A 25,636-nucleotide genomic window follows, 5' to 3' on the forward strand; every position below is an offset into this window, starting at 1 on the left:
CTCAAGAAAAGCATTGATTACAGGAGAATGTATATGTGTTCCAACTCCAGGCCCAGCTTCAGTTATCAGCAATGACGATGACTCTGCCAGCCCACTGCACCACATCTCCAATGGGAGTAACACCCCCTCTTCTTCGGAGGGTGGCCCAGACGCCGTCATTATTGGAATGACCAAAATCCCTGTCATTGAAAATCCCCAGTACTTTGGCATCACCAACAGTCAGCTCAAGCCAGACACATGTAAGTACAGCTGTTGACACTTATTGGCCCATTTGCTGGATGGCTATATCAACCAGATCGTTTGTCAGAGCTCTGATGAGGGTGGTGGGGGCAGGGTTGTAATGCAGTGTCTGAGGATTCTTGCAGCTTTTGGACCACGGAAAAGATCCTTTAGTTTGTTGCTTATGGAATTCTTAGGGTTTGTCTCCTGTTGGGATGGGAACTATGGGCAGATACTGACTTCTCTTGGGATCCATTCTCCAAAACCATTTGTCAATGTGAAATCGGAACTAAGACATGCTTATCTTGAAAAAGATAAGAGACAGAAACCAGAAGTACCCTTAGAATGCACACACATCAGTTACAGATGACAAGCAATTGATGTAATTTAAAGTTGGCCTAGTGAAAGTAATTAAAATATGCAGTCCTTTAGATGGGAAGGCGTTGTGTTGCACACAGATGGTATCAATTTGGACAGTCCTGTATTCTTTGTTTACTCTTAGTTCTTAGCCTGAGACTTTGTTATGCCACAATAGCAAAAAGATATGGCAAGAGATTATGTGTGTGTCAAGTATGCTGACTTTATTTCTCAGAACCAAAGTAACCCACTAGCCTCTGTTGACAAGCTTGAGATTTCCCTTAGAGCCTTTTATGCTATTTTGTGATCCACTGCTCAAATATATAACATGGAGCATGGCTTTGAGGACACAGAAAATAAACCCACAGTGGACAAATAGGATGATGCCTTTGGAGCTCCAGGCCTTCCCTCACGTGTGAATGAAATAGCGGTTCTTAACCTGTGGGTCGTGACCCCTTTTTAACAATGAAAATACATTGCAGCATTAGGAAGGATGAGAACCACTGGAGTAAAGGGTCCCAGAGCTCTATGACATCAGGTGGTCCTGATACTGGCAGTTCCCTAGCACTAATGAGTGAGTATCTTCTATTTGCATGTTCTTATCTTGTCCCAAAGGTAAGTTAGAATTATTACAAGATTAGGCTTTGGGGGCTGCTCTTCTGTTGAGAACTCTCCTGGGACAAGGGGGTTTAGCAATGAGTATCAGATCTGTTCATATATAAGGAGACACCCATAATTTCTTCCTATTATTCAAATTTATCTCAAGATATATTTAAGGTTGGCTTTGAGGTTAAGTATTAGGAAGAACAGAATCACAAGCTTTTGATATGTGACATTGACCCCACCATGGATTTTTGGTTGACTCTATAACATGACAAGGTAAATAGAATAATGTGTATGAATATTGAGCTCTTTGAAATAAAATACATCATTTGAAACCAAGGTGTTATTAATCCTAACATTGTCACTGTGGCGTGGAACAAGGTGAGTGGGGGGTTGCTGAGCCAGTGCTTTCTCTGATGAGGAGAGCATCTTCCAAGGCCCTTGAAATGCCCTGCATGCCTCCCAGTCAGCTGTGGACTAGGACAAAGCAGGATACTGTGATAGGGGCATCTGTCATCATTTTGATTGTTTTGCCTAGGGATAGAGTCCGTTGACACTTCTGTCACCAGCACTACTAGACCACATGAGGTACTGCAGTTAGCCTGGGGCTGTGTCATAAATGAGGTTGACTAAAAATCAACAGGCCCTCAAAAACTTCGCTTATTTTTGGTTGTGGAGGAAAGATAAAGCTGCATGGTCAAGTCGGTATCGTCAGCCCCACACCCCTGTGAGAGAAAATGAGCCAAGGAGCAAGAAAGCAAACGAGCTGGGTAACAAATAAGACCCCACAGGAGAAAGTGGACGAAAGTCCAAAAGTTCTGTTTCCCCTTGTAAATCCTAAAAGAAAGTTTTCAAAGGTGATTTCCTTTCTCTGGAGTCCTTGAGAGTATTTTTTAGCAAAGGTTTTGGTTATTTTGGATAAGTCTTGGTTTTGTGACTCAGCCACTCTGTGTCTCCCCTCAGCTTCTATCTCAACCTTCCCTTCTGCCTTTGGCTGTTCCTTCCTTACAGAGTCTCCCAGGCCCTTTCCCTAAACAGGCTTTCCTGGCTTCCTTCAGTCACTTGGCATCTTCTCCCAAAAGATTCTTTTTTCCTGGGACAAAGCCACATATATGCTTTTATGATTTTAAGAGCACTTTAAATTATACTTCTTCCATGAATCTTTTTTTCAAAGAAATGAGTTGAAGAAGCAATTTCTTTTCCTTCTCTTTACCCTTTTGTAAACATCATTTTTTGGTCTGATAACTTTTTCCCTTTGTCTTCAGTGTATCTGTTGCCTTTTGTTCATGGTCTGACCACTCCCATGTCTGTGTTTCTGAAGTCTTGTTTAGGTTAGATTGTAAGCTCCTGGAGAGCAGGAACATCATTTGTTGAACTATTCTTTTGTAGCGTGAAACAGGATGCATCTTTGCTGTTGGCCAGATGTGGATCAGACATGGCTATATATTACTGAGATATTAAGAGCAGACTTGTCACAAGAAAGATGACATGTAACCTTTTTCATTGTCTTTGTACCCATCTAACTTACCTATATTCAAGTGTACTATTAGACATATTTTAACAGTGTATTAGCCAATTTAAATAGATTTAGATAACAATGTTAGCAGAAAGAAGCTTTTGACAAAAAGTCACTTCTTGGAACATCCTAATTATAGTAATCTAGACATTAAAAATGTTTCCAAAATGAATAGACCTGACATACAGAGGGATCTGTTGGTATTGACCAGCAAAATGTTAGGAGCTTAGCTCCATCATTAGGTGATTCCTATTGAATATTTTTTTACAAACTAACTTCTTAAAAACCTCAAAGAAGGGTTATTCCAAGAAGTTGCATAGGTTACATCTAAAAAAAAAAAATTACGAAGATCACAGAGAGAGTTTAGAACTCCCTTCTTGTGTTTAAAGCAAAATATCAAAGGCACAGTACACACAGATGAGTCCTAGACCGGTGGTTCTCAACCTTCCTAGTGCCGTGGCCCTTTCATACAGTTCCTGTAGGTCGCGACCCACAGGTTGAGAATCACTGTTCTAGACCCATCAAAGGTTTGGGCCACAAACTGGTCTCTTTCCTAAAGCTGCATGCTAGTCAAAGATGTGGGCTTTAGAATATGTATGTGATCTTATAGTTATCCTTATCTCATTTCACTGAATCATAAGAATTTCAGTAGTGAAGTTAATTTGTTAAATATTTAGTATTTGCCTGTAATGCTCCCACAATGCCAGAAACTAGAGATTCCATGAAAATAATGGCTTGTTCCCTGCCCTCAGAGAGTCTCGTTGGTGAGGTCAGTAGTTAGATCATCATATAATCACAGTGCAGGGCGATAGGCACTGCGATAAAACAGGTTATACCAGTGACTTAGAGGGAGCAGGCAGGTCAGTAGAAAAAATGACAAGTGGCAGGGGAGGCCAGCTGGAGTCTGAGTGTGGTATTACCCTGTACTCCAATTCTTCCAGAGAAAACAGGCGTTTATTATTTTCTGCGAATTCCTCAAGATTTAAGGTGAATAAGAATACATCAGTATGATTCAGGTTGGGCCCATAGTACAACACCCGTTTGTGATCTTCCGAGTTGAAGATCAATTAGTACAGACTACCTTAAAATACCTTATTTGACAAAGGATGCTCAGAAGTGGCTTGTCCTAAGTGATACAGCCTCAATGTTTATCTAGCTTTGCTTTAACAACAAAACAACAAAGTCAAACAAAACATAATCCAATCAGATTTATTTAAGTGACAACGTAAAAGCATTTAAATGAAAGATGGTGACACCTTCTATCCCCTGAAGTACGTTTTCACTATCGGGAGCTATAAGAGGGTTTCATTTACAAAGTCCAGAGATGGTTTGCAGGATTTTAGAGCAATCTGAACAGGGCTGAATTGCTCCCAAGCACTTTCCAATAGCAAGTCTGTCTACTTTATTGCAGGGCCCAGAGGTTCCCCCAAGACCGCCTGATAATAATTTGGTATTTGGAGGCTCCTGTGTCCCTGCAGGAACTAAAGGAGGCTAAATCCAGGCCTGATGGAGGAGAAGAGTTCTATGGTTATCTGCAAATTCGGGCCAGACAAGATCTTGACGTCACTCCTTAGCTTCCATTACCTAGCCAAGCAAGAAGTTGCCTTCCCAAGACAAAGCAGTGTGCTCTAATGACTAACCCCTCAAAGTCCTATGCCTCTTTAACTATAGACCCATCTCCTCGATCAATCAGGATGGCAAGATGGAGCTGATCAGCTCAGCATCAAGTCTGGAGTTGGTCTTTAATTCAACTAGTCTGTTTAGACGTGTCTGAAAACCATCTCATCTGACAGCACGGGGTGGTTTCCCAGTAACATTTACAAACTCGGCTCAAGGGCAGCTGTGTTATTTTCCTCTCCTTGACTGCTGAGAAAGTTTTTGACAGGGTACAATGGAAACATACCTTCTGAGCTGAAACAAACAAACAAACAAAACAAAGCAGAAACATCCTAACCAGCAAAACTCCCTGAATCTTCAGTCTTGCATTCTCTTGAAGGGTGGGAATGCACTGTAATTTCTTTTGCCGGAGCAAACACCATACACTTGTTGTCATCCCTAACATTGTGTCTTCCCTAGAGCAGCCTTGTTAATTAGCTGGGGTCCTGGACTACAGGCCCAGATTCAATTAGAATTTTCTCTGATTATGTACCTGTACATGTTTGACCTTGCCAAGCATGCCCTCTGTGTATATCTAGGGCTTAGAACTCCTGTGACAGGTGCATAGAAAGAATTCTGACTTTTTTCCCCACTTCAATTCTGTTTGAAGTGGATAACTTTTGACCTTCTCCAGAGTGTGCCATACTTTCCCAGGTATTATAGTTCATGTGTGTGTGCTCGTGTGTATTTGTTTTTCCACTGGTCACGTGTTTATTGGATAATCATGTAGATAAGCACAGATTCACAGACCAGCTAAGACTAAGGAAATAAAATGTTATAGAGGGAGGGAGTGTTTTAATAGCTGTGACTATCACACAGGGCATCCTTCCTGCTCCCCTTGATGGCCACAGCCCCTTTGCTTTTGTCTATGAACAAGGGGAGGCAATGGTATTCTTTCACAGACTCACAGAGGTTTTGAATATATTTGCAACATTACTTCAAGTACACATGAGCAAGGGTCCTAAGCCCCAGGAGCTTGTTAGAGCAAAGATGAGGACCCTGAGCATGAGTTAAGGTTATCTTTAGACTTCAGTATAGTCAGATCACCACGGTCCATTTTGATGCCCAGGGACAGGATAGGAAGACAGAAACAATCGCTTTCGCACTTTCTCCTGTCCTTTGCCTATTAATTTTGTCTTTGAAAAGTATATTTTCTTCAAAGTGTTTAATTGGCCAAATAATGGCTGCTTTGGGAACTATTGGTCTGCTGTTGAAGGCCATGGCCTGTACTTTAAAAATAAACTAAGTCTATTCTGCCCAGCAGGAGCATTAGGACAGAGAATGCAGTTATTTTCAGATCTTTAGAAATTGCTTCTTTTATGGCACACTGGGTTGACAAGTCATCCCATGGGGGCCTTCATGGTGCATTGCTGGCATTCTGTAGGTCCCTGTACAATTCTTTCTACCCCTCAGTGCCATAGCCCCCCATTGCTAGCTACAACAACTTGATATTATATTCCCTTTTCAACTCCAGAGGAGATGGCAAGAAGCTATCAAATAATGCTTAAAAAAGCAACTTGAGTTCCCTAAAAGAAGGGAAATGAATACATGTGCATTTAAAATGTAAGGCACGTTATAAACTCCACTGAGATGAAGGTTTTTAGCAAACTGGTTTCAAGCACATTAACAACGAAGTAAAATCATGTTATTAGCATTTGACTACTGGATGACATTGTTATCCACAAAGAAATACCACCCAATTATAGTATGCCTCGATCCTGGAGGAAACACTGCAATCCTGTGCTTGATAGCTGAAAAAGGAAAAATGCAGAGATTATGGATTTAGGTCAGGGAGGCACTCATAGTGATATTCTGAAGACTGTATTTACTTCCACATCTTCGACCAACCAAGATGGAATTATGCATCTTGTACACGTCAGATGCATCTTAGTCCAAGTTCACCAAAATGACAGGGATATTCTGGAAGTCTCCCAGCAGAGAGAGGATCCCCATGGATTTATTCTGGGGGTTTCTCAAGGCCCAGCCTGACTGGGGTATATGCACCCACAGTATGAATCTAATCAAGCTATTCCCTGACTTTGGTTTCGGGTTGGTCACTTCTGCACTGCTAGCAACTTGTAGCCCAGGACCAGTCCAGCAAACATGAGGGCAGCAGAGCCTTCTATGTTGCTAAGAAGCTCCTGCTACCCAGATGTTTGGAGCAATTGAGTACTACCCTTTGTTAAGCAGAGATGGCACCATTGGAGTTTTTCTTGGATGTGACACTCAATCTTTTATGGCAGTTATTATAACAAAGAGCACATTTTCTGAGTAGGAAGTGCAGACTTTCTCTGTCTTCACTAATTCTGCCAGCCTGAGAGGATAGCCCACCGTGTTTGGGCTCTTCTTGGACTAAAAGTCACACCCATTCTCCTTTCTGAGATGCAGCAAGGCTATACTGAGTTACTCAATGAGGTTGTAGTGATTTTATTGTTTGTTTTGGTTTTCTTTTTCTTGGTCATTGTTCTTTCTCTTGAATGGCAAGAGAAGAAACATTTGCTCTAAACCATGGACAAGAAAGCATTAGAAAGAGAGCTGTTTCTTCATTCAACCTGTTCACAACCTTACAGAATCTCTCTCCTCAGGCTTAGCCCTTAGACAGGAGCAAGAGCCGCTTCCTGAGGCAGAGACAGCAGCCAGGGAAAAGACAAGAGCGCTGTGTGTCTGCTAGCGGTGGATACGTGGCTTCTCCCATGGAGAGGAAAATTAGAAGACAAGACATGTAGCCGAAAAGAAAAGGAAGTGTGAATATTAGGATGATGATCTATCTTGGTTTACCCAGGACTGAATGAACGTTTCCTGGATGTGCAACTTCCATGTTTAAAACCAGAACAGTTCCAGGCAAATCACAGTGAGCTGGTTGCCGTCATTGGCATAGCCCTGATGATTTTTGCTAGTAAGGCAGAATTAATTCTTAATCACCCCAAATGTCTTCAGGTGCCCTAAACATGAGAGATGATAAAATGAGGATAAATGATGTCGATTATAGTAGAAAATTTGGAAAACATAAGAAACAAAGATGAAAATTTAAAATATCACCTAGAATTCCAACTCTGAGATAATGGCTGCTATCATTTGGATATATGGCTTTTGGGTCTGTGGCTGTCCTTCTTTCTAAATCCCCTGTAATGTAAAACCTAACCGTGTGTGTCTTTGCCTTTGTTTGTACTGGGCTTTGTTCATGTCTCTATAGCAATGGTTCACCTTTGGTGCATTGTGCTAGAAAGTGCATAGGAAGAGCACTGGGTGTATTACTCCTGGTTTCAGATTTCATATTGGAGTGGGCTATATGAGAGTTAAGACAGCGCTGGGGGCTTGCCATGGCTGGCCACATCAGATCTGGTCTAGCGATATCTCACCCTCCACAGGAGCTCAGCTATCATGTGTTGAGTGTCACACGTGTTGTGGCTTAAAAAGACTCAGGAAGTGGGAGGCTCCCTTTACCTGACAAGGTAGAGCTTTCATTTGGGGTCAACATTCTAGGTGACTCCAAATGGAATTTGTTGCTCAACTGAAGCGGCTGATCACTTTTTGTCCCCCAGTTCTTCACACTTAGAAGCTAGTTCTGGATCTAACAGGTTAGGTTGGTTATACATGTATTTGAGATACTTCCCAATAGTTAGGGCTTTCTTCCACCCAGAATCCCTGGGCTGTGCAAGGACCTCTGATGAGCTGGAGTCTCCTTTTGATCACTCCCAGCCTTGCCTACACTTGGTGGAGTAGGTTCCCCAGTGATCCCTGGATTTCATCATGAAGGGCTAACTCCCTCTTCTGATATCTAAGGCATCTAGACTGGGGGTTCTGCCAAGGAGACATCTATCAAAAGTATAATGTACAACAGTATGTCAGTGCTGGTATTTTGCACAGTGATATTAAGGTTAACAGATTCTAAAAGTGTATCAGGACAAACAGATTCCTATGATTTGTAAGAGATTGAGTCTCCTTGAACCAAGGCAAGGGGGAATACCAGTAAGAAAATAATAATCGAGGCCTTTAGTCTTTATTATTCTTACCAGTTACTGCGTGTGGGGAGACATCAACATTCTTTTTATCCTGTTGTTATTATTTAGCACGTTTTTTAACCAGGTCCTTGACCTTCTGGGTGCATTAAAGTGGAATCCAACCTCTTTAGATAATGATGGCATTTAGACTGAGTGCCATATTCCAATAAAATGGTTGATATAGAAAGGACAGGATAAAGCCCTGTTGTATGTAATTGTATCAAAATAGCTAGTCTCTGTTTTAGGGATGTCTTTACTAGAGGTTATTACATGAAATGTCTGCTTATAAAATAAGCAAAGATGGCACCACTGAGCAGCCACATGGATTGTTTTCCTGTAGGAATGAATTTTCAGATAAGTTCATGCTCAATACTTATCTTCCCTATCCCCCATCTCTCACTCCCAAAGAGTTTACTTTTGAAAGTAGCTTGGCCTTCCGCCTATTACTAAGGAACAGAGGGGCATTCATGGGTTTACCAAGGGTCAAAATTCATATACTTACCTTCTATTAATCCCCCAGCCAGCTGAACTAACTGGTTTCACATTAGAGATGTCTTGAGTTTACCTTCTTAAATACAAATTCCTTTTCCTATCTTGTTCTTCTATCTCCCCCTTTTTCTCTATGTATTAGAGTTCAGAAATTAGGATACTAATGATCACATTTCTTCTAGTTCCTAATTCTATTAATGCCATTTCCTGATATCTACAGAAATGGCTGTGAATACACATGGCTGCTTGAGCCTTAGTTAGAAGGCTGTTCTTTCTTTCCCAAGCACTGTCAGAGGGTCTACCCTTAGGAGGTTTCTCTCCCTCGTAGGAGCCTTTGTTTGAGCTGTTGGTAAAATTCCTCTACTTACATGTAAGATTTTACTTTCATTCCACCCTACCTAGACTTTCATGGACATTGGTTTTGGAAGAGAAAAAGTCTCATTTTCTTAGCAAGATATTAGTGATGGGTAGCTATGCCATCAGTTTCTGAAGTCCTGGTCTTTGGGGTGGGAGCTAAGTAGCAGAGGAAATAAGATCATTATTTACTTCCTGATTCAGGCTTCTCCCCAGGCTTGTAAGTATTGTCTGTCATTTCCTTCATAATATATCCCAGGTCTTTAATTAAAGTGGATGGAAGCCATATTTGGGTCTAAGAGCTGATACATTGGCATAGTTGTTGGTGTTGGCATCCCAGTACCCTTCTTTTGTTCTCTTTGAGAAAACTCATGTCACTGAGGGCCTTCATGACCCCTCCTGTCCCAGCATGAGGAAGCACTTTGGTGTGTGGGCAGAGGTTGGGGGTTGGCGGATTGGGTCATATGGTCCCCACACCATTTATCTACTTTTGGAGAGAGGGGACTGTGAATGGGCAGTGTGGATGGGTGTTCCTCCTGCTAATGGGCATCAAATCTAGGTGTCACTGTTATTCTGTCTGTGATTTTTCCCTGTCTCCCCACCACAGCCAAGGAGCCTTCTCCTGTCTGGGCACCTTGTACCAACTTATAGTGCTGATCTCAGCAGTTTAGCCCTCAATGCTGCACCATGTCATGGTGGTGTGGGACAGGGAAGGGGATGTGTAGATTGCTAAATGTTGCTTAACTTTGTTTTCCTCTCCCATATTTGATGAGAGAGAATGGACTTAACATGTGACTTGGATTATGTTCAGAAACTCCAGGGCTTGTCCACATGTATGTATGACTGAACAATGGAGCTTGGAATTCTTTATCAAACAGACATGTTTGTGAAAATGAGATCTGCTGTACTGGAATTTGTGATGTAGTTGATCATTCAGAGCCAAACACATATACCAATAAAGACAAGAGTGTGAGATTTGTGGTCTCTGTTGCCTGCTTTTGTCCCCTACTAATAATTATTCTTACATAGACTTGAGAATATAATTCAGTGCTGATACTCCTCAAAGCATCATAAACAGCCCTCTAAGTTGACCCCATTGGCTTCTGAGTTGCTTCCCTGTTACCCTTGGGTTTGGTGGAAGTAACACCTTTACTCGGGCAGGGCTAGCACTGGGGTGAGCGCAGAGTGGAACTCAGTTAAGGCACAAACCTTGAAAGGGGCACCAAAAACCTCAGCACTCAAGATACATAATGGATTCACACAACATTTTAAAAAGGAAAAAGAAAATGCAAAATCTATCTATGAGGAAAATATCAAAAATTTTAAATAAAGACAGCAGATTCCTGGTAGGACCAGGATTAGGGTAAGATGAGTGAGGTGAGTCCTGTACCTTCAGGATTAGATCTAATCTTTGAATTAACATATTATTTATCTCAGTGACTGAAATCTTGGCATCTCCTTAAATTTTGTGCATGAGGTGTGAATCTCACTTCCCTCACCCTCGTCTGGCCCTAGACTCAGGGCTCCTTCTGGACTGGATCCTGCATAAACCTCTGGACTCTGCAAAGCTCTGTCTTGTATACATGAACTGCTGGACTGATTATCTGTCGTCTCACTCTTCCTTGATTTCTGGCCTAATTGTCCTTCCTCAACTCCCCTCTGCCCCTGGAGAGACATTCCCCTGAGTCCCTTTTGCTCGGCCAGCCTCAGCACATCCGGCATTAGCCACATTCTGTGTTACCTGCCGAAATAGCTGAGAGATGTGAACACTCATCTTCTCACTGAATTTTTTACTTGTATTTTTTGTATGTGACTCTCCAGAGTGAGGAAAAGAATGAAGCTGCCAAAGAAACAAAATAGATGAAGATTCTTTTGGAAAGGACAGAAGGGTCTATGGAGCATCTCGTGCCCCATAGATTGTATTTTCATTTAGTTTAGTTTTGTTTTGAGGCAGGGTTTTGCTCAGGCTGGAGTGCCATGGTGTCACAGTGTATTGCAACCTCATACTCTTGGGTTCAAGCAATCCTCCTGCCTCGGCCACTCATAGTGCTAGGGTTGCAGCCATGAGCCCCCACGCCTGGCCCGTGGATTGTATGTTTACATTTGAAAACATCTTTACCAGTGCTGCAGGATAGATATTATTATTGTTTCACAGATGAGAAAACTGAGGCTCAGAAAGGTTAAGAGAAAAAAAGAAGATGGAGCCCGAATCCCACCCTTAACATATATGAGAGTTTCTACTGAGGCTCAGGAGGACCTCCTGGAAGTCAGAGCTCTTTCTAACCTGGTGCTGCTACTCATCTTTCCCAAAATTAATACCCAGCTGTTTTCTAAATTTGGAAGAGAAATTGTAGTGTTGGCATTGCCCCTTTCATGTGGGTTTATCAAGGTGTGCTGGAATATATTAACTTTAAACCTGAAGGCTGGGGAAGTGAGAATAGTGAACTTAATATTGGAGAAAGAAACTTGTCAGTGGGCAGATATAGGCCCTGTCTGGAGTGTTTGCCACAGGCTCAACAGGGCAGTAGTGAGGTTTACTGTCTTGCTAATTAAAATTATGTAAGATGCTACTTTTTTCTAGTGCAAATGTCCTTATGGTAAAATGATTTTTTTTCTTCTGATTAGATACCTAGTAATGGGTTGCAGGATCAAATAGAAGGTCTACTTTTGGCTTTTTGAGGATTTTTCCATACTTCTTTCCAAAAAGGCTACGTTAGTTTGCAATCCCACCAACTTGGACTTTGCTTAACAAATGCAAATAATGTAACCTAATTATATGGAAAAAAAATTCTATTATTATTTATTATTATTATTATTTCTTTTTGCCAAACCCAATCCAAAAAGTTTGTCTTTTTGTTTTATTTCAGAAAATCCTAGTAAAAGCATGCCATGCCATAGATCTTGGACTCTTTCTTAAGTGACTTCCATCTTCGGAGGTTAGCATGTCAGTTTCCCTGGGAGAACTTGATGTCCTAGAGTCTGAAGTGTGCCGAGCGTTTACAGGAGCAGGGTGAGACGCACAGGTATTTAGTTTCCTTAGGCAATGTCGTGTGGCTTGAGCACACGTAGCACCTTCCCAGGTCATCCAGTTCCAGGGAGGCCAAGGGAACACAGCTGCTAATAACCTCTTCTTCCCACCAGTCTGCGGAGAGCTGACCTTGACACAGTCTTGTGAGCATCTTGGAAGACAGATAAGAACTTCTCTGACTTACCTTGTATGGTTCATTCTTTCAGTTTCCATGCAAAGTTCCATGTTTCCAAACGGACTAACTAAAAAGGGATCAAAGTTCCTAAAGATCTTTAGCCTTTAAAGAGTCTTTTTAAAAATACAAGTTGGCATTGATGAATGGCATTCTTCCTTGCCTCCATCTAGGAGCTTCATGAAGTCAAGAGACGTCAAGGAACCCATAGTTATGAACACTCATAACTTTGTGGCAGGCACATATATGACCGATACTTCATATTAGTCTTTTAATAGGTAAAGAAATATGTGTTCTTCAAAAAGTAATATAACATTTCTTTACTGGGCTTAGTAAGTGCAGATAGTAGAATGGTGAGGTTAGCCAAAATGTTTATTCTCTTAATTATCTCAATAACTTAGAAAAGACCAGAATTTGGATTATGAATTATTCAGGTGCAGTTAAAGTTCAGCACAACAAGTAATCATAATCAATGAAAATATCAAAAATATCACACACACAAATATCATTGCACAATCAAATATCAAATATCAATGCACAATCAAAATATCATTTACTGGAGATTTTCTAGCCCCCCGAACCTCCATGTGTGTATCAACACAAAGCTGCAGAGGCTGGACAGCCTTTGGGGTTGTGGAGATGCAGCCAGAGAGTGGCCTGGGGAAACTGATTAGAACGAGACTGCCCCATGTTCCAATGAAAAGTGTACAAATCGCATTTCACTACATAATGAATTCTGTTTCAACTTACTTTGACATAAATAAGATTGGGGAAGAGAAACCAGTCGTAAATCAAATAAGTTAATAAAACCATCAGAGCCGCTTCGATTTTGTTCCTCAGACAGTGTCCGCTTATTTGTATAATGAAACCTGCACTTCTGAAATAAAACCCTTGCCTGTCATTTGATTGAAAGCAGAAACTTAACAAAGAGTTTCAAGAATTGGAAGCCTGATTAGGGCAACTTCTAATTTTGTAAGCACCAATAGTTCTTTTGAAAACTGAAAACGAACACTTGAAACATCAAGGAGTAAGCTTTAACTTTCAACTAGACTTTAAAAAATTAAAAAAAAAAACATGATGAGCAAAACAGACATGCATGGAACACCAACGATTAGCTGCTCTTCATATTTTGTTAATTAAACATATTTACTGAACATGAGGACATTTTTGCATTTTGTCTAGACGAAGGCTGTGTCTCCACTGGCATAATGTATTATATCATGACATTTGTGAGTCTTGTGCAAAATTGAATTTGCATCTCTGCCACCAGGCTACCTGTAGAGTTCATTACCTTGTAACACAACCACTGGGAAAAATACAATTTTCAGTGTTTAATAAAACTGCAGTCTTCTCATAATACTTATGATGCTTGAACAATTTGTTAGGCACTATTTATCACAGAGGCTGCACACAAATTATACTGTGTGTTGTGCTAGTAAAGATGATTTTGTTTCCTTTATTTCACATCTATCCATGCAACCAGGATTTTTTGAAACCACATTATTATTTGCATTTCTCAGAATCGAAGTGTCTTTCCAGTATGTTAAACATGCAAGCTAAGGCCACTAAGCTAAACTTGGCACATATAAAACAGGTATTGGATTTGGCTAAGAGGCAAGGAAACTGATAGAAAAATTAGTCTCTCTTTGCTCCCTAGTTAGCCTAGGGCTGGCGAAAGAACTGTTTCCTGACCAGTCTGAAATGGTTCTCCTGGACTAACTAGCATTTTATAACTCTCTGGGGCAGAGGTGATCACTGAGGCCCTTTCTACTGACTCAATTCTGCAATCTGTGTTCTATCTGAAATTATTTAGCATGTTTTCACTAATTGGAAACCCAAAAGGCCAGAAGCCTATTTTCTGATGATCCCTTGAAAATGAGGTTCAAATGACGAACCACTGGGAAAAAAAATCAAGTGTTAACATCATGGGGTCAAGACCACGAGACGTGGTCTCCAGATATTAGGCTTTTACACACACACAGTATCAAGAGTCCTACATCTTTATATTAAAGACAAAAGGAAAATGTGAACAGCATCTGGTATTCTTTTTGCTGGACTAAACTGAATACATGGAATGAACTGGTAGCAGAATAGAAGTCACCGTCTTTTTATTTTTTTACTTTTAATAATCCTGAGAAGCATCACGTCAAGCACACAGGAAAGCCCAAGAGTGAAACAATAAACAGAATTAGTTTGGGCAAGTTTGAAAGAAAAGGGTGTAAGGAGAGAAACTATTTCATATGAAGTTGTTGGCATCCAGTACTCGAAATGGTTTTCCTCCTGCAATCTTAAAGAATTCTTTTCTGTATTAGCACCAAGCTTCTACCAACAGACGATTTAGCAGAAAGAAGAGAACTTCAGAGAGTACAGGACACCTGCAGATAAGAAATGGGATTTTAGCTTTTTAGGTCAAGACTTTTTGCTTTTGTAGATCCATGTGACCACCATGAAGAATTTGTTGTAGATTTGGCTAAGGTAGTTTTACAAAAAGAAATTTCCGCCTAGAGAGGCAGAGGGAGCTATGGCTGTAATTCTTCATGAGGCTGACTCTCTCTCTCCCTTTTTCTCTCTCTCTCTCTTTATGTATTTATCTCCCTTGGAGGGCAAAATTTCAGTTTGGACCCCATGAACCACAGCATGGTTTGTTTTTGTTCTATCTCTGAGCACTGGAGTCTGTACGCCTAACGCCTTTCCCCACTCTCTCCTGTTACCTTGATGTCAACACTTTCTCCTTAACCTGACCCTTTATCAGCTCACAGCCAGCTTCCCCTTCAAGATTTTGCTTAGCTTGTGTTTCCTGGGCCACCAAGTCCTTTTCGCTGGGTAATATAAAAAAGAGACAGAGACAGCCAGGAAGCAGATGTCTCCTGGATGGTGTGTATCTTTGAGAGTTGGAATTTGAAATCTCGGTATGAAAGGATCAGTGAATGGTTGTAATTAGTCAGACTGATGAAGGAGTAAAACCTGGTAAGCGATTTTTCTTGACTGGCTTAATGAAAAGCATTAGCGATCAGTTTCTGCCTAAACTCGCTGAGGGTAAAACAAGTGTGGGGTTTGAACAAAAGATAAGATTCAGCGTGGGTTTGAACTCTGTTCCTGAAAATAAGTTTTGCTTGGGCGGAAGGTATGTGCTTCATAAAAAAAAAGGAAAGAAAAATCAATGACTTGTGGTACTTCTTCATGCAATGTATTTCAGGAGAATTTATAACATTTCAGGAAACGTAACAAGTTTTTGCGGAGGCCCAAATTGGTATTTTGTAACCAAGTGTAAGTGGGTTGCTCCTTTTGCTCTCGTTTTCTTCTCATCCCCTCAAGCCAGACACTTTCCCTAGGTCAGTTTTCAGGGACAAGGGATTTTTAGGGGGTGACTTAAGGTTATCTTCCATCAGCCCCCATCCTCCTCTGGGGCGTGAATCTGGCCCAAGGCCTTGAGACCTACTCACCTCCAAGTGACTGGCAAGAAATTAAGCACTTCCTGCTGGGGAAGGTTTCCTGCTGTCAAAGGAACTCAGAAATGATACTGCAGCATCATTTTTGACAGCTAGTAAATTTAGGCCTTGGTGCCAAATGATGTGAGTTTCAAGAAGAAAATGCTTTGATTCCAGACACATAAAATGGCAGCCTCTCCAGAATGTGACTGTAAGCTGTGTGGACCAAGTGTTCTCCATGCAACAAGACCAAGTACATCGACAATAAGCTCGAGTCCAGACTGTGGCCCAAACTGCTGTTTCCTTTTCTGACTCTCAGCAAATAGTTACTGCCTCTAAGGACATCAGATAAGCATCTCCGATTAGCCTAGTTCCTTCTTAGCTTTACTACTTGTTGCATAGATTTCAGCTTTCTGGCTTGGACTCCAGTAGAAAAATCTCTTCAGTTGGGAAACTATAGAAGGGCCGGGTCCATGTATTTTTCCTTGAGAGAAAGACTGTTTGTGTTAGTTGAGGTTGCAAATTATTTTTTTGATATTACAGGCACAAAAGGGACACATGATCTTGCTTTCTGTCCTATTTGATTAAAATTCGAGTCACTATTACAAAGAATGACAAATCCCATTTTGTGCACTGTTTCTTCACAAACCACACAGTAGAATAGAAAGCAAAACAAACCCAGTCTCATTACTATCCAAGGAGTTAATAACACAAACAAAAGCCAGCAATGACAGAGAAGCAGAAGAAAATGTGACTCTGGGGTTCAAATGCTGGAGGTGAGCATTGACAGAGCGTAAGCAGTCTTAGAGAAAGAAGGGGAAAGGTAACTCTTTTTGAGACTTATAGTGTGCTACGTCTTTCCACACACGTGATCTCAGCTAAACTTTTCCTTCAGTCAGTTTCTTATGGATGAAGAAAGTGGCACTTGGAGGGTTTCAATGACAGACTCATGGCCCCGGTATGAAGTGGCAAAGACAAGGCTCAAACGTAGCTTCTCTGACCTCAAAGCCACTCAAGGACTTCTGCCTTGTAACCAGGCACTGGCTGCCAACTCTATGAAAATCCCTAAGAGTTCAGACTCAGGTGGTGTGTGTGGCTCAGAGGATAGGGTGCTGGCCATAAACACTGAGGATGGTGGGTTTGAACCCGACCTGGGCCAGCTAAATAACAATGACGACTGCAACCGAAAAATAGCAGGGTGTTGTGGCGGGCTCCAGTCATCCCAGCTACTTGGGAGGCTGATTCAAGAGAATAGCGTAAGCCCAGGAATTTGAGGTTGCTATAAGCTGTGATGCCATAGCACTCTACCCAGGGCAACAGCTTGAGACTCTGTCTAAAAAAAAAAAATAAAATAAGAAAAGAAAAAGAGTTTAGACCCAATCCTTAAAGTCTCAACACATTATTTACCTGTCCCCAGACACCCACTTTAACCTGTAGCTGAAGTGCTGAGTCCATGATCAGACTGAATCACCAGTTATGAAAATTGCTTTGGTTTAAATCTCTGAGAGTCCAGAGCCTTCATCTGATGGCTAATTGCTTCATTGCTGAAATTTCCCCATTTGTTATTACTGATAGCAATGATTGTTTTAAATGATTACATTAGAACATTTTTTTTTAACTTTTCTGTGATTTTAAAATACCCTTGTTGCTTCAAGTGAGGACTTAAAAATATTGCTGTAGCTTAAATTTGGATATAACTTAGTGTAACATTAGGGGTATATTCTAAGGGTATAACTTTTTCAGTCATCACCAGGATTCAGTTTAGGAAAAAAATTTGTTACTATAACATCATACTATTATGCAGACATGGCTTCAGACCTGGGTTTTAATCCTGGACCCACAACTTCTACTCCTAGGTGACCTTGAGCAAGTCCCATGACCTCAACCTCAGTTTTCACTCTAAAAGATGACATTAATAACACTATGAAAATACCTAATAGCTAAGATCCTGACTATCTTAACATGGCAGGTACAAAGCCAGGGAGCCTTATTATATTACATTCAAAGACTTAGCCCAGCAAGGGACACCTTAGGGTGTTGCCATGGAGGTACCATTTGAGAAACTACTAGTGTGAAGGTCCATTTCTTAGCCCGAGCTTCAGGTTGTTTTCCTGGGGAGAGCAGACATAGACCAGGCTTCCCTAATCTCTCATTTTCTCTGGGATCAGTTACAATTGACCCTTTGTTTTTCTGTTTGCTTGTTTTGTTTTTATATTTGAATATATTTCTTAAATTTCAGATTAATATGAGGAAACAATTAGGTGACACTGTTTTTGTTTGTTAGGTAAAGTCCAAGTTTTAGTTAAGCCCTTCACCTAGGAGGTGAGCCATATGCCACTACATTGTGCCCACTGGGTGAGATTACAGCAATCCTGTGCTCTCCTCCCCTCCTCCTAACCTCCTTCCCTCTACCTCCCCCACTTGAATTTAATTGTGTTCTTCTCTCTCTGGTGTGGTCATGTAGTTGCTTGTCTATAGGTTTTACTGGTTTCATGTTAGTATTGAGTATGGCCCACATCACAAAGTCCCAAAGCTGTAGATACTGGTGGAGGTGTGGAGAGAAGGGAACACTTTTACACTTTTGGAGAGATTGCGAATTAATACATCCTTTATGGAAGGAAGTATGGAGAATCCTCAAAGAGCTAAATGTAGACCTTCCATATGATCTTGCAATCCCATTACCAGGTATTTACCCAGAAGTGAAAAAAAAAAATCATTTTACCATAAGAACATTTGCACTAGAATATTTATTGCAGTTCAATTCACAATCACCAAGGTGTAGGCTCAACCCAAGTATCCAGCAATCCATGAATGGCTTAATAAACTGTAGTATATGTATACGATGGAATACTATTCAGTCGTAAGAAAAGATGGAGACTTCACATCTTTTATATGTACCTGGATGGAGTTGAAGAACATTCTTTTTAGTAATGTATCATGAAAATGGAAAAGCAAGTATTCAATGTACAGCTGACCATTTGGATGGTTTCTTAGCTATAGAAACAGTGATTTGAGGGAAAAAATAATGAAAGGGTCTAGAGGAGAGTACTAGATATAAATGTCTCTTCCATCTTCTAACTTCCATAATGTCTTCAAATGATCGCATTAGCAATCACCTTGGGATGAACAGCCCATGTTTAAAGAATGTTTATCTCTAGTAATAGAACAAAGAATTAGGACCCAAGACTCATCATCATCATATAACAATTAGGAAACATACTGAATCTTGGAGATTTCCTTCTTGTGAAGGGTATTCTAAGGAAGTGCTGCTTCATCATCTTCATTGAAGTACTGACTGGTTGAGAAAGGTCTGGGAGGATATTTCTAAGACTCTTTCTTGATTATAAAATATCTTTAAGGTCACAGATTTTATTTTAAGTGTATGCTTTGGTTATCTAATTCTATGTAACAAACCATCTACAAAAGTTGGTAACTTAAAAAAAAAGCAATTACTTTTTCTCATAATTCTGTATGTTGAGCTGGCAGTTTTCTCCATCCTATGGTCTGGGTGTGGTAGAAAGGTACAAAATGGTCTCTTGCATATAGCAGGTTGTTGATGATTGCTGGCTGGGCATCCAGCTGGGATTGTCAGCCAAGGGCCTCGGTTTCCTCCCTGTGGACTTCTGTACATGGATGCTTTCACTTCCTAACATCATGGAAAACTCAGTATGGTCAACCTCATTTTAACAAGCACAAAAGTGAAAAATACTGGGCTTTCTTAAGATTTAGGTTCTAGAACTGGCACAGTGTCACTTACCCTGCATTCTGCTGATTACAACAGCCTGGATTCAAAGTGGGGGATGACAGGAGAGGATGAAAACAGAGTGGGATGGTTTATTGGAGGCCACTAAAGTAATAGTTCATTACAACATGGGAATTTTGCAAACTATTAAAGAATGCATCTATTAGATGTTATAAAAATATATTCCCCAAGTGGCCAAGTAAAATCAACTCTTACAGAAGTTGTGGCAATATGCGTTCCATGATTTTGTTTGTCTTTGGCACATTGTCATGAACATGCTATTTGGGATTAAATTCCGGGCTTTTCTTCTTTGCTCAGCTGCCAGGTTGGGTTTTGGGACCCGGGAGGGGGCTGACCTGCAAGGAGGGTAGGATACAGCTTTGATGGTCAGTCTATGTACTTATCTCGCTTAATGTGCCTCTGTGACTGAATCCCAAAGCCAAATACAAGTGATTTTTATTAATGTTCATGTCTGTGTTTTCCTCCTTTGCCCATAAAAGTGAAAGTTATAAATGAGAACCTATAAAAGTATGGAAAGGACACTGTTATATTAACATGTCCAGGGATGTAACTTAATTTGTTTGGCCCAACTAATATACTCTGCTTAAAAAAAATAAAACTTTACCCACATGTGTTTCATTAAAACTTTTTTTTTTTAAAGGTGAACTTAGGCCAATATGATAGCAAGACAGATAGAGGCTGGGGGAGCTCTATGGAGTGGTTTCAGTAACTCAGTCTGATTCATTTCCCTGATGGTGGAGGAGTTTTTCACTACAAGCAGTAACAAGGATACTTTGAAATAGCACAGCAGCCGGAAAACAAATCATATATCTAAATGTATCTGCCCTTGCTTCAGGTCAAAATCTGCAAATTATCCAACGGACATTTTTCTTGCTTAAGTTATCTGAGCCCTGCTGCTGAGCAGGATTGTATATTATAGGTTTGTGGAACCCAGAGAGGCGGCAAGCAGCAGAACCCACCCAGGGCAGTTGTGAGCACTGCCTGCTTAGCCTTAGCTCTGTCTATCACATCCCAAACTTTCTGTGTAACACGTCCCATCTGGCATGTTCCCAAAACTAACATTGCCCAACTCTGAAACTTGACTTTCAAATAGTAGAATTAAATTGCTGACTCCTACTCTCCATATTTTATTAAGAAAAAGTTTAAAGTTTAAGGTAAAGTTAATTATTCAATGAACACCCATATACCCACTTGGACTCTACAGTTAAGATCTTCCTGTTATTTCACCAGTCCATCTATTTTTAGAAGCATTTCAAAATACGCTGAAGACAATAGGATGCTTCCATGAGTACAAACTAGAGTTTTGTATTTACTATCCTTCCTTCCTTTCTTTTCTTTCTTGCTTTCCCTTTCCTTTTTTCTTCTCTCTCTCTTTTTGGACATTAAAGTTATATGCAATGAAATATACTAGCCTTAAATATTCTATTCCATGAGCTTTGGCAAATGCCTGCTCCCCAGGGACCCTAACCCCTGTGAAGATCCAGAACATGATTGTCACCCCATTAAGGTCCCTCCTGTGCCTTTCTATTCACCCCACTCCAACCACACTCTCAGGCAGTAGGACTGTCCTTTTTCACACTGAGCCAGAGGCAGCTAACCTGAGATCCTCTAGTCCTTTTGCTGCCTCGTAGAAGCCAGAATTATTGCTCCAGGAGTCAGCTCTGACTGCCAAGCAGTTTTGGAGCACTCAACCCTGCGTCCTTACTTCAGTGTCCCCACAAGCCTATAGCAGCTTCTCCTGGACAGCGTGGATGTGGACGTGCAGGTCAGCGCGACAGATAGGAAGGGCTGGCACACCCGGACGCTGGGTGTTTATTAGCAGGCCTGCCTTTGTGTCTGTGAATCGGACTCTATATTATTGATTTTATTCTGATTGTTCCATGAGACAAAGGAAGAAATAGTTTGCCTCAAAGCATGAAATGTGATCTAGAGGGCAGAATGACGTATCCCACCAGACTCTGCTCATTCTGCTTCCAGGGCAGAAAAAAAAAGCCACTTGTGGGATCTGAAGTTATTTTAAGAGGCTTGTCCAAACCCACAGAGCTCTTGACAATGAGAAGCAGGTCCCCCTACTTTCTAAGATGGATGTAGTATATTCTGGAAAAAAGAGAGTACACCATAGATGGAATGTGCCTCTCAAGGCCTCTCAGACCAAGTGTTATAAGGAAATATCATCATGCTGTTAAATCCAAAGGGCTGGACTGTGCAGTGAGCATGTTCCCAAGTCTGGGCCTATTCAGCGTTGTTCCACCAAGTGAAAAGTCTAACAGGTGCCTGGCAAGTGCCTGCACTGGTGAGACCCTGCATTTGAACAGTCTGCATTGCACACCCACATTAATCTAAGAAGCTGCAGCTCCAGCCTTGAATGCATTCCAACTGTGAGCTGATTCTCTTTGTTTTGCATCTCACATGCTTAATTTAATGGGGCACAGTTTGTATAACCAGACCAGCAGCAATCACACTTATCTCCACTAACAGATTATTTTATTTAGCTTTGTAAGTTAATGGGATGTTCTGCTGAGCTAAGGCAAAGTCGAGCAATTGTTTTTGGCTTCTTGCAGCTCAGCTATCCCGATTTTGTCTTCTATCTCATTACATGGACCCACCAGATTCTACCCAGCAAATAACAGGAAGATTCCTCCAGCCTTCCCGTCAGTCTCCACCTAAATAGCCCACCTGCACTTCCCACTGCTCAAGGCTGGCCATGAGCAAGAGGCTTCTTTGAGTTTTACAGACTGGTCATGTAAAATGATCATCTAGGCAATAGTTCATCTATAGAAATCTTACCATGAAGCTTAACTTCCAAATATATCTAGCATGAGTGATGACAGACATCAAATTAATAAATTGCCATATGTGTCCGAAAACAACAGCAAACTATCAATTATCTCTAATATTGTCTATGATGACTTCAAACACCATACAAACCCAGGGAGAAAATTCATAAGCTTTTCCCCCTAATTAGCTACAGACAAACCTTAATAGATATTGGGAAATTGGACAGGCATCAGAGAAGGTAGGACAGATGCCACTTGGCTCAGCCGGAATAAAATCACAGGAAAACATATAGGTCTATGATTCAAGCTTATCCAAGCAATAATGGGAAAAAATATAAACCTTAGATAATAATAGGACAATCTGAGACAATAACCTATACAACTTACCCTGTTCAAGACAAAGAGAAGGAAGTGAAGGCTGGGCACATAGCAGGATATTGACAATAAGAAAAACAAAAGGACAGAAGGCTCAGTGGACTTTGTACTTTTTTTAAAATACGGTTTCTTAAAAACATCTTTTAAATTAAAGACATACTTTGCAATTTTCCAGCCCTAATTTTTAAGCAATTATTTGGGTACAGAGGTTTCCACTTTCTCTGAATCTGGAGATGCTGCCTCGATGTGATTTTAGAAACGGGTCAGTTTGGAAGTTCCCGGCACTTTTGATCCATTACCCGTCTGGTTGCCAGCACCGGGCCTTGAGGAAAGTCTTTTTAAATTCCTTTTGCCTGGAATGATTCTCCCCAAGCACCTCACCTCTTTACCTATATTTCGTCCTGGCATCCAAATAATCCAATCTTAGCGGACAGATGGGAATTTTCTTCATGTTTCTCTGGAGCTGGTGGCCAGGTACCCATAGCCACAATTAAGCAGAGAGAGGCCAGAAAGGCAGGGCCTGGCTGTGGGGCTCCCCTGCCTTCTTTTTGTTGAGGTTTTACTACTTTTCAGCTGGTGCCTACTGTTGCTTTAAATGTTAAATAGGGAAGTCCTCTTGAACCCCTGATGGCATTCATTTATGGTCCTGAGTATAAAATGTCTCAGCTCTTTGGAGAGTGAGAGCAAATCAAGAGAGAGTGCTGAGAGAAGGCAGCACCATGCGCTCAAGCTCAAGGCTGGCTCTGCGGGTCTGCTCCCTTCCCTGGCGCACTGCTGCAGTACACAAGGGGCTTGTTTACTCTGTAGGGCAAGGGGCTTGCTAGCTGGGTGGAGGGGGTTCGAGGAATTATTACCTGACAGTGAAGGACAAATAAATTGTACCCCAAGATCTTTAACTCATCCAGTGAGATTTTTTTTTATAGGGTGTAATGGGGCATTCACCAATGCTGTTCACTTGCAGAAGCCTGTCTTAATTTCTAAATAACATGACCCTAGGGTTTTAGGGTATCCCCATTTGAGTAAGCCTCACCCTTTCTCTCTCTCCCTGCCCTGCTCGCTCTCCCCACACCTCCTGCTCACACACTTCTATTGTTGCTCTGTTCAGATGGGTTCTCTGAAAAATGAACCAATGTTTGTTTGTTTGTGTGTTTGTTTCTCTGAACAAGATGACTTTGGATAAGCAGGTGGCTACACTTTTTTGAAGAAATTATATAGATACTTTAAATATAGTAGGATGATTTTGATGTGGGGAACATGCGTGCATTCTTTTACTGAACAATTAGTCGCCTACCCTTTGTATGGCAGGGACTGTGAAAGAATGTAAGCTCCGCACAGGTAGGGACTTGGGTCTTCTTTGCCCACTGCTGTATATTCAGTGTCTGAAACACTGCCCAGTAAGGGCAGGGCTCGGGATGTGTGGAGGGATAGAACATACAGGGAGGGGAGCTCCAAGTAGAATTTTTTCTCCCCAGGACTATAACCTAGTTCTAATGACTTGTGAAATCCCCAGATTGAAAGGGAAGCAGTAATTTCATGATGTTAGGCCTCTGTGGTGTGTCTCTGACATAATTTAGCATCCCCCAGTACTCTGGGCTATCTCACTACTTTAGACATCTCTGAAATGAACCCGACAGAGTAAAAATGCATTGGAAGGATCAGCTTATTTAAAATAAATAGAAATTTCATCAAAATGCTCTTTTTTCCCTCTGCAACTCTGTACATAAATGACCTTCTATCATACACTTTAATAGGAGGGATTAAACTTTTAAGAGTAAGATAATTTCTTTCTTTCTTTCCTGCCTTCCTTCTTTCTTTCTTTCTTTTTTTATTTCTTTCTTTCTTTTTGAAACAGAGTCTCACTATGTCACCCTCCTAGAGTGCTATAGAGTCACAGCTCACAGCAACCTCAAACTTTTGGGCTTAAAGTGTTCTCTTGTCTCAGCCTCCCAAGTAGCTGGGACTACAGGCACCTGTAACAAGGCCCAGCTATTTTGTTGTTGTAGTTGTAGTTGTCATTGTTGTTTGGCAGGCCTTGGATGGATTTGAACCCACAGCCCTGGTGCAGGTGGCCGGCACCCTAGCCACTGAGCTACAGGTGTCGAACCAAGGGTGAGATAATTTAAAGCCTCCACATGAGAATATCTTAGTAAAAATGCTTGCTCTTCTGCCTCTCTTTAGGAGTGGCTTTTGATGAAAAGGGTGGTGAGGAGGATGAGGATGGTCAGTGAAGAGAGAAGGGGTCCCTGGAAAGCTGAAGGTTAGGAGCTGGATGAGTGGCATATCTGGAGAGGCAGGCCACCTTCTCTTCCTGGACCTGCTCATCTGCCCTTCCCCAGAGTCACTGCCACACCTCTAAGAGCAGTGTTCTTATCATTGTGCGTGTCATTAGTCCATTCAGCATGTGTGACTGGACAGCTGGCAAGTGGAGGGGCCAGCCTGGAACCCCTGTGAGCCCAAGTTCTTAACCACCAAGCCCTACCTCCTCTCAGGCTACACTGCAGGTACTGCTGTGGTGATGTTTGTTTGCTACACCAGTCACCAGGGTCATGCACCTGCTGTGCTGACACCTCTTGTTCTATCCCTGGACGAAAGTTGCATGATGTTGAGACTGATGCTGGAGCCCAGGAGTGATCAGTGCCCTAGGTCCCAGAATGTAGGAGTGGAAGCCCTTCCTCCGTGCCCTCACAAACCTTCTCCTCGAGTCTGTTCCGCCCAGTCATCTGTTATGTCAGTCATCACTCCCATTGGCTGGGGTGGTGGTGAACTCCACCTTGGACCTGCCACACAGGGGTCTGAGGAAAGTGAATGAAATGCCAACTGAAAAGGCCTGTGAGCAAGAGACCCAGGGCTCTGCCAAACCAAGGGCTGTTCAAGTCTTTGTAGCCATGGCAACCACAG

At 41.5% G+C, this 25,636-nt stretch overlaps 1 protein-coding gene across 9 annotated transcripts in view; it reads left to right on the forward strand.

The window, feature by feature from the left end:
* The window catches only part of NTRK2 (neurotrophic receptor tyrosine kinase 2), a 381,718-nt gene that overhangs the window by 212,741 nt on the left and 143,341 nt on the right, over positions 1–25,636 (forward strand). For 7 of the 9 annotated variants that reach the window (XR_008376955.1, XM_053576758.1, XM_053576767.1 and 4 more), the window contains one exon: positions 51–239. Coding sequence is in view for 8 of the 9 variants with exons in the window: in XM_053576758.1 (XP_053432733.1) it covers positions 51–239 (189 nt within the window). In the remaining variant the exon portion in view is untranslated. Of the gene's footprint in view, positions 1–50; positions 240–4,106; positions 4,272–25,636 lie in introns of those variants that run through there. The other 2 variants (XM_053576790.1, XM_053576774.1) reach the window with 2 other exon arrangements.

This window comes from Nycticebus coucang, chromosome 2, assembly GCF_027406575.1.
Source record: "Nycticebus coucang isolate mNycCou1 chromosome 2, mNycCou1.pri, whole genome shotgun sequence".
NCBI classification, from domain to species: Eukaryota; Metazoa; Chordata; class Mammalia; order Primates; family Lorisidae; genus Nycticebus; species Nycticebus coucang.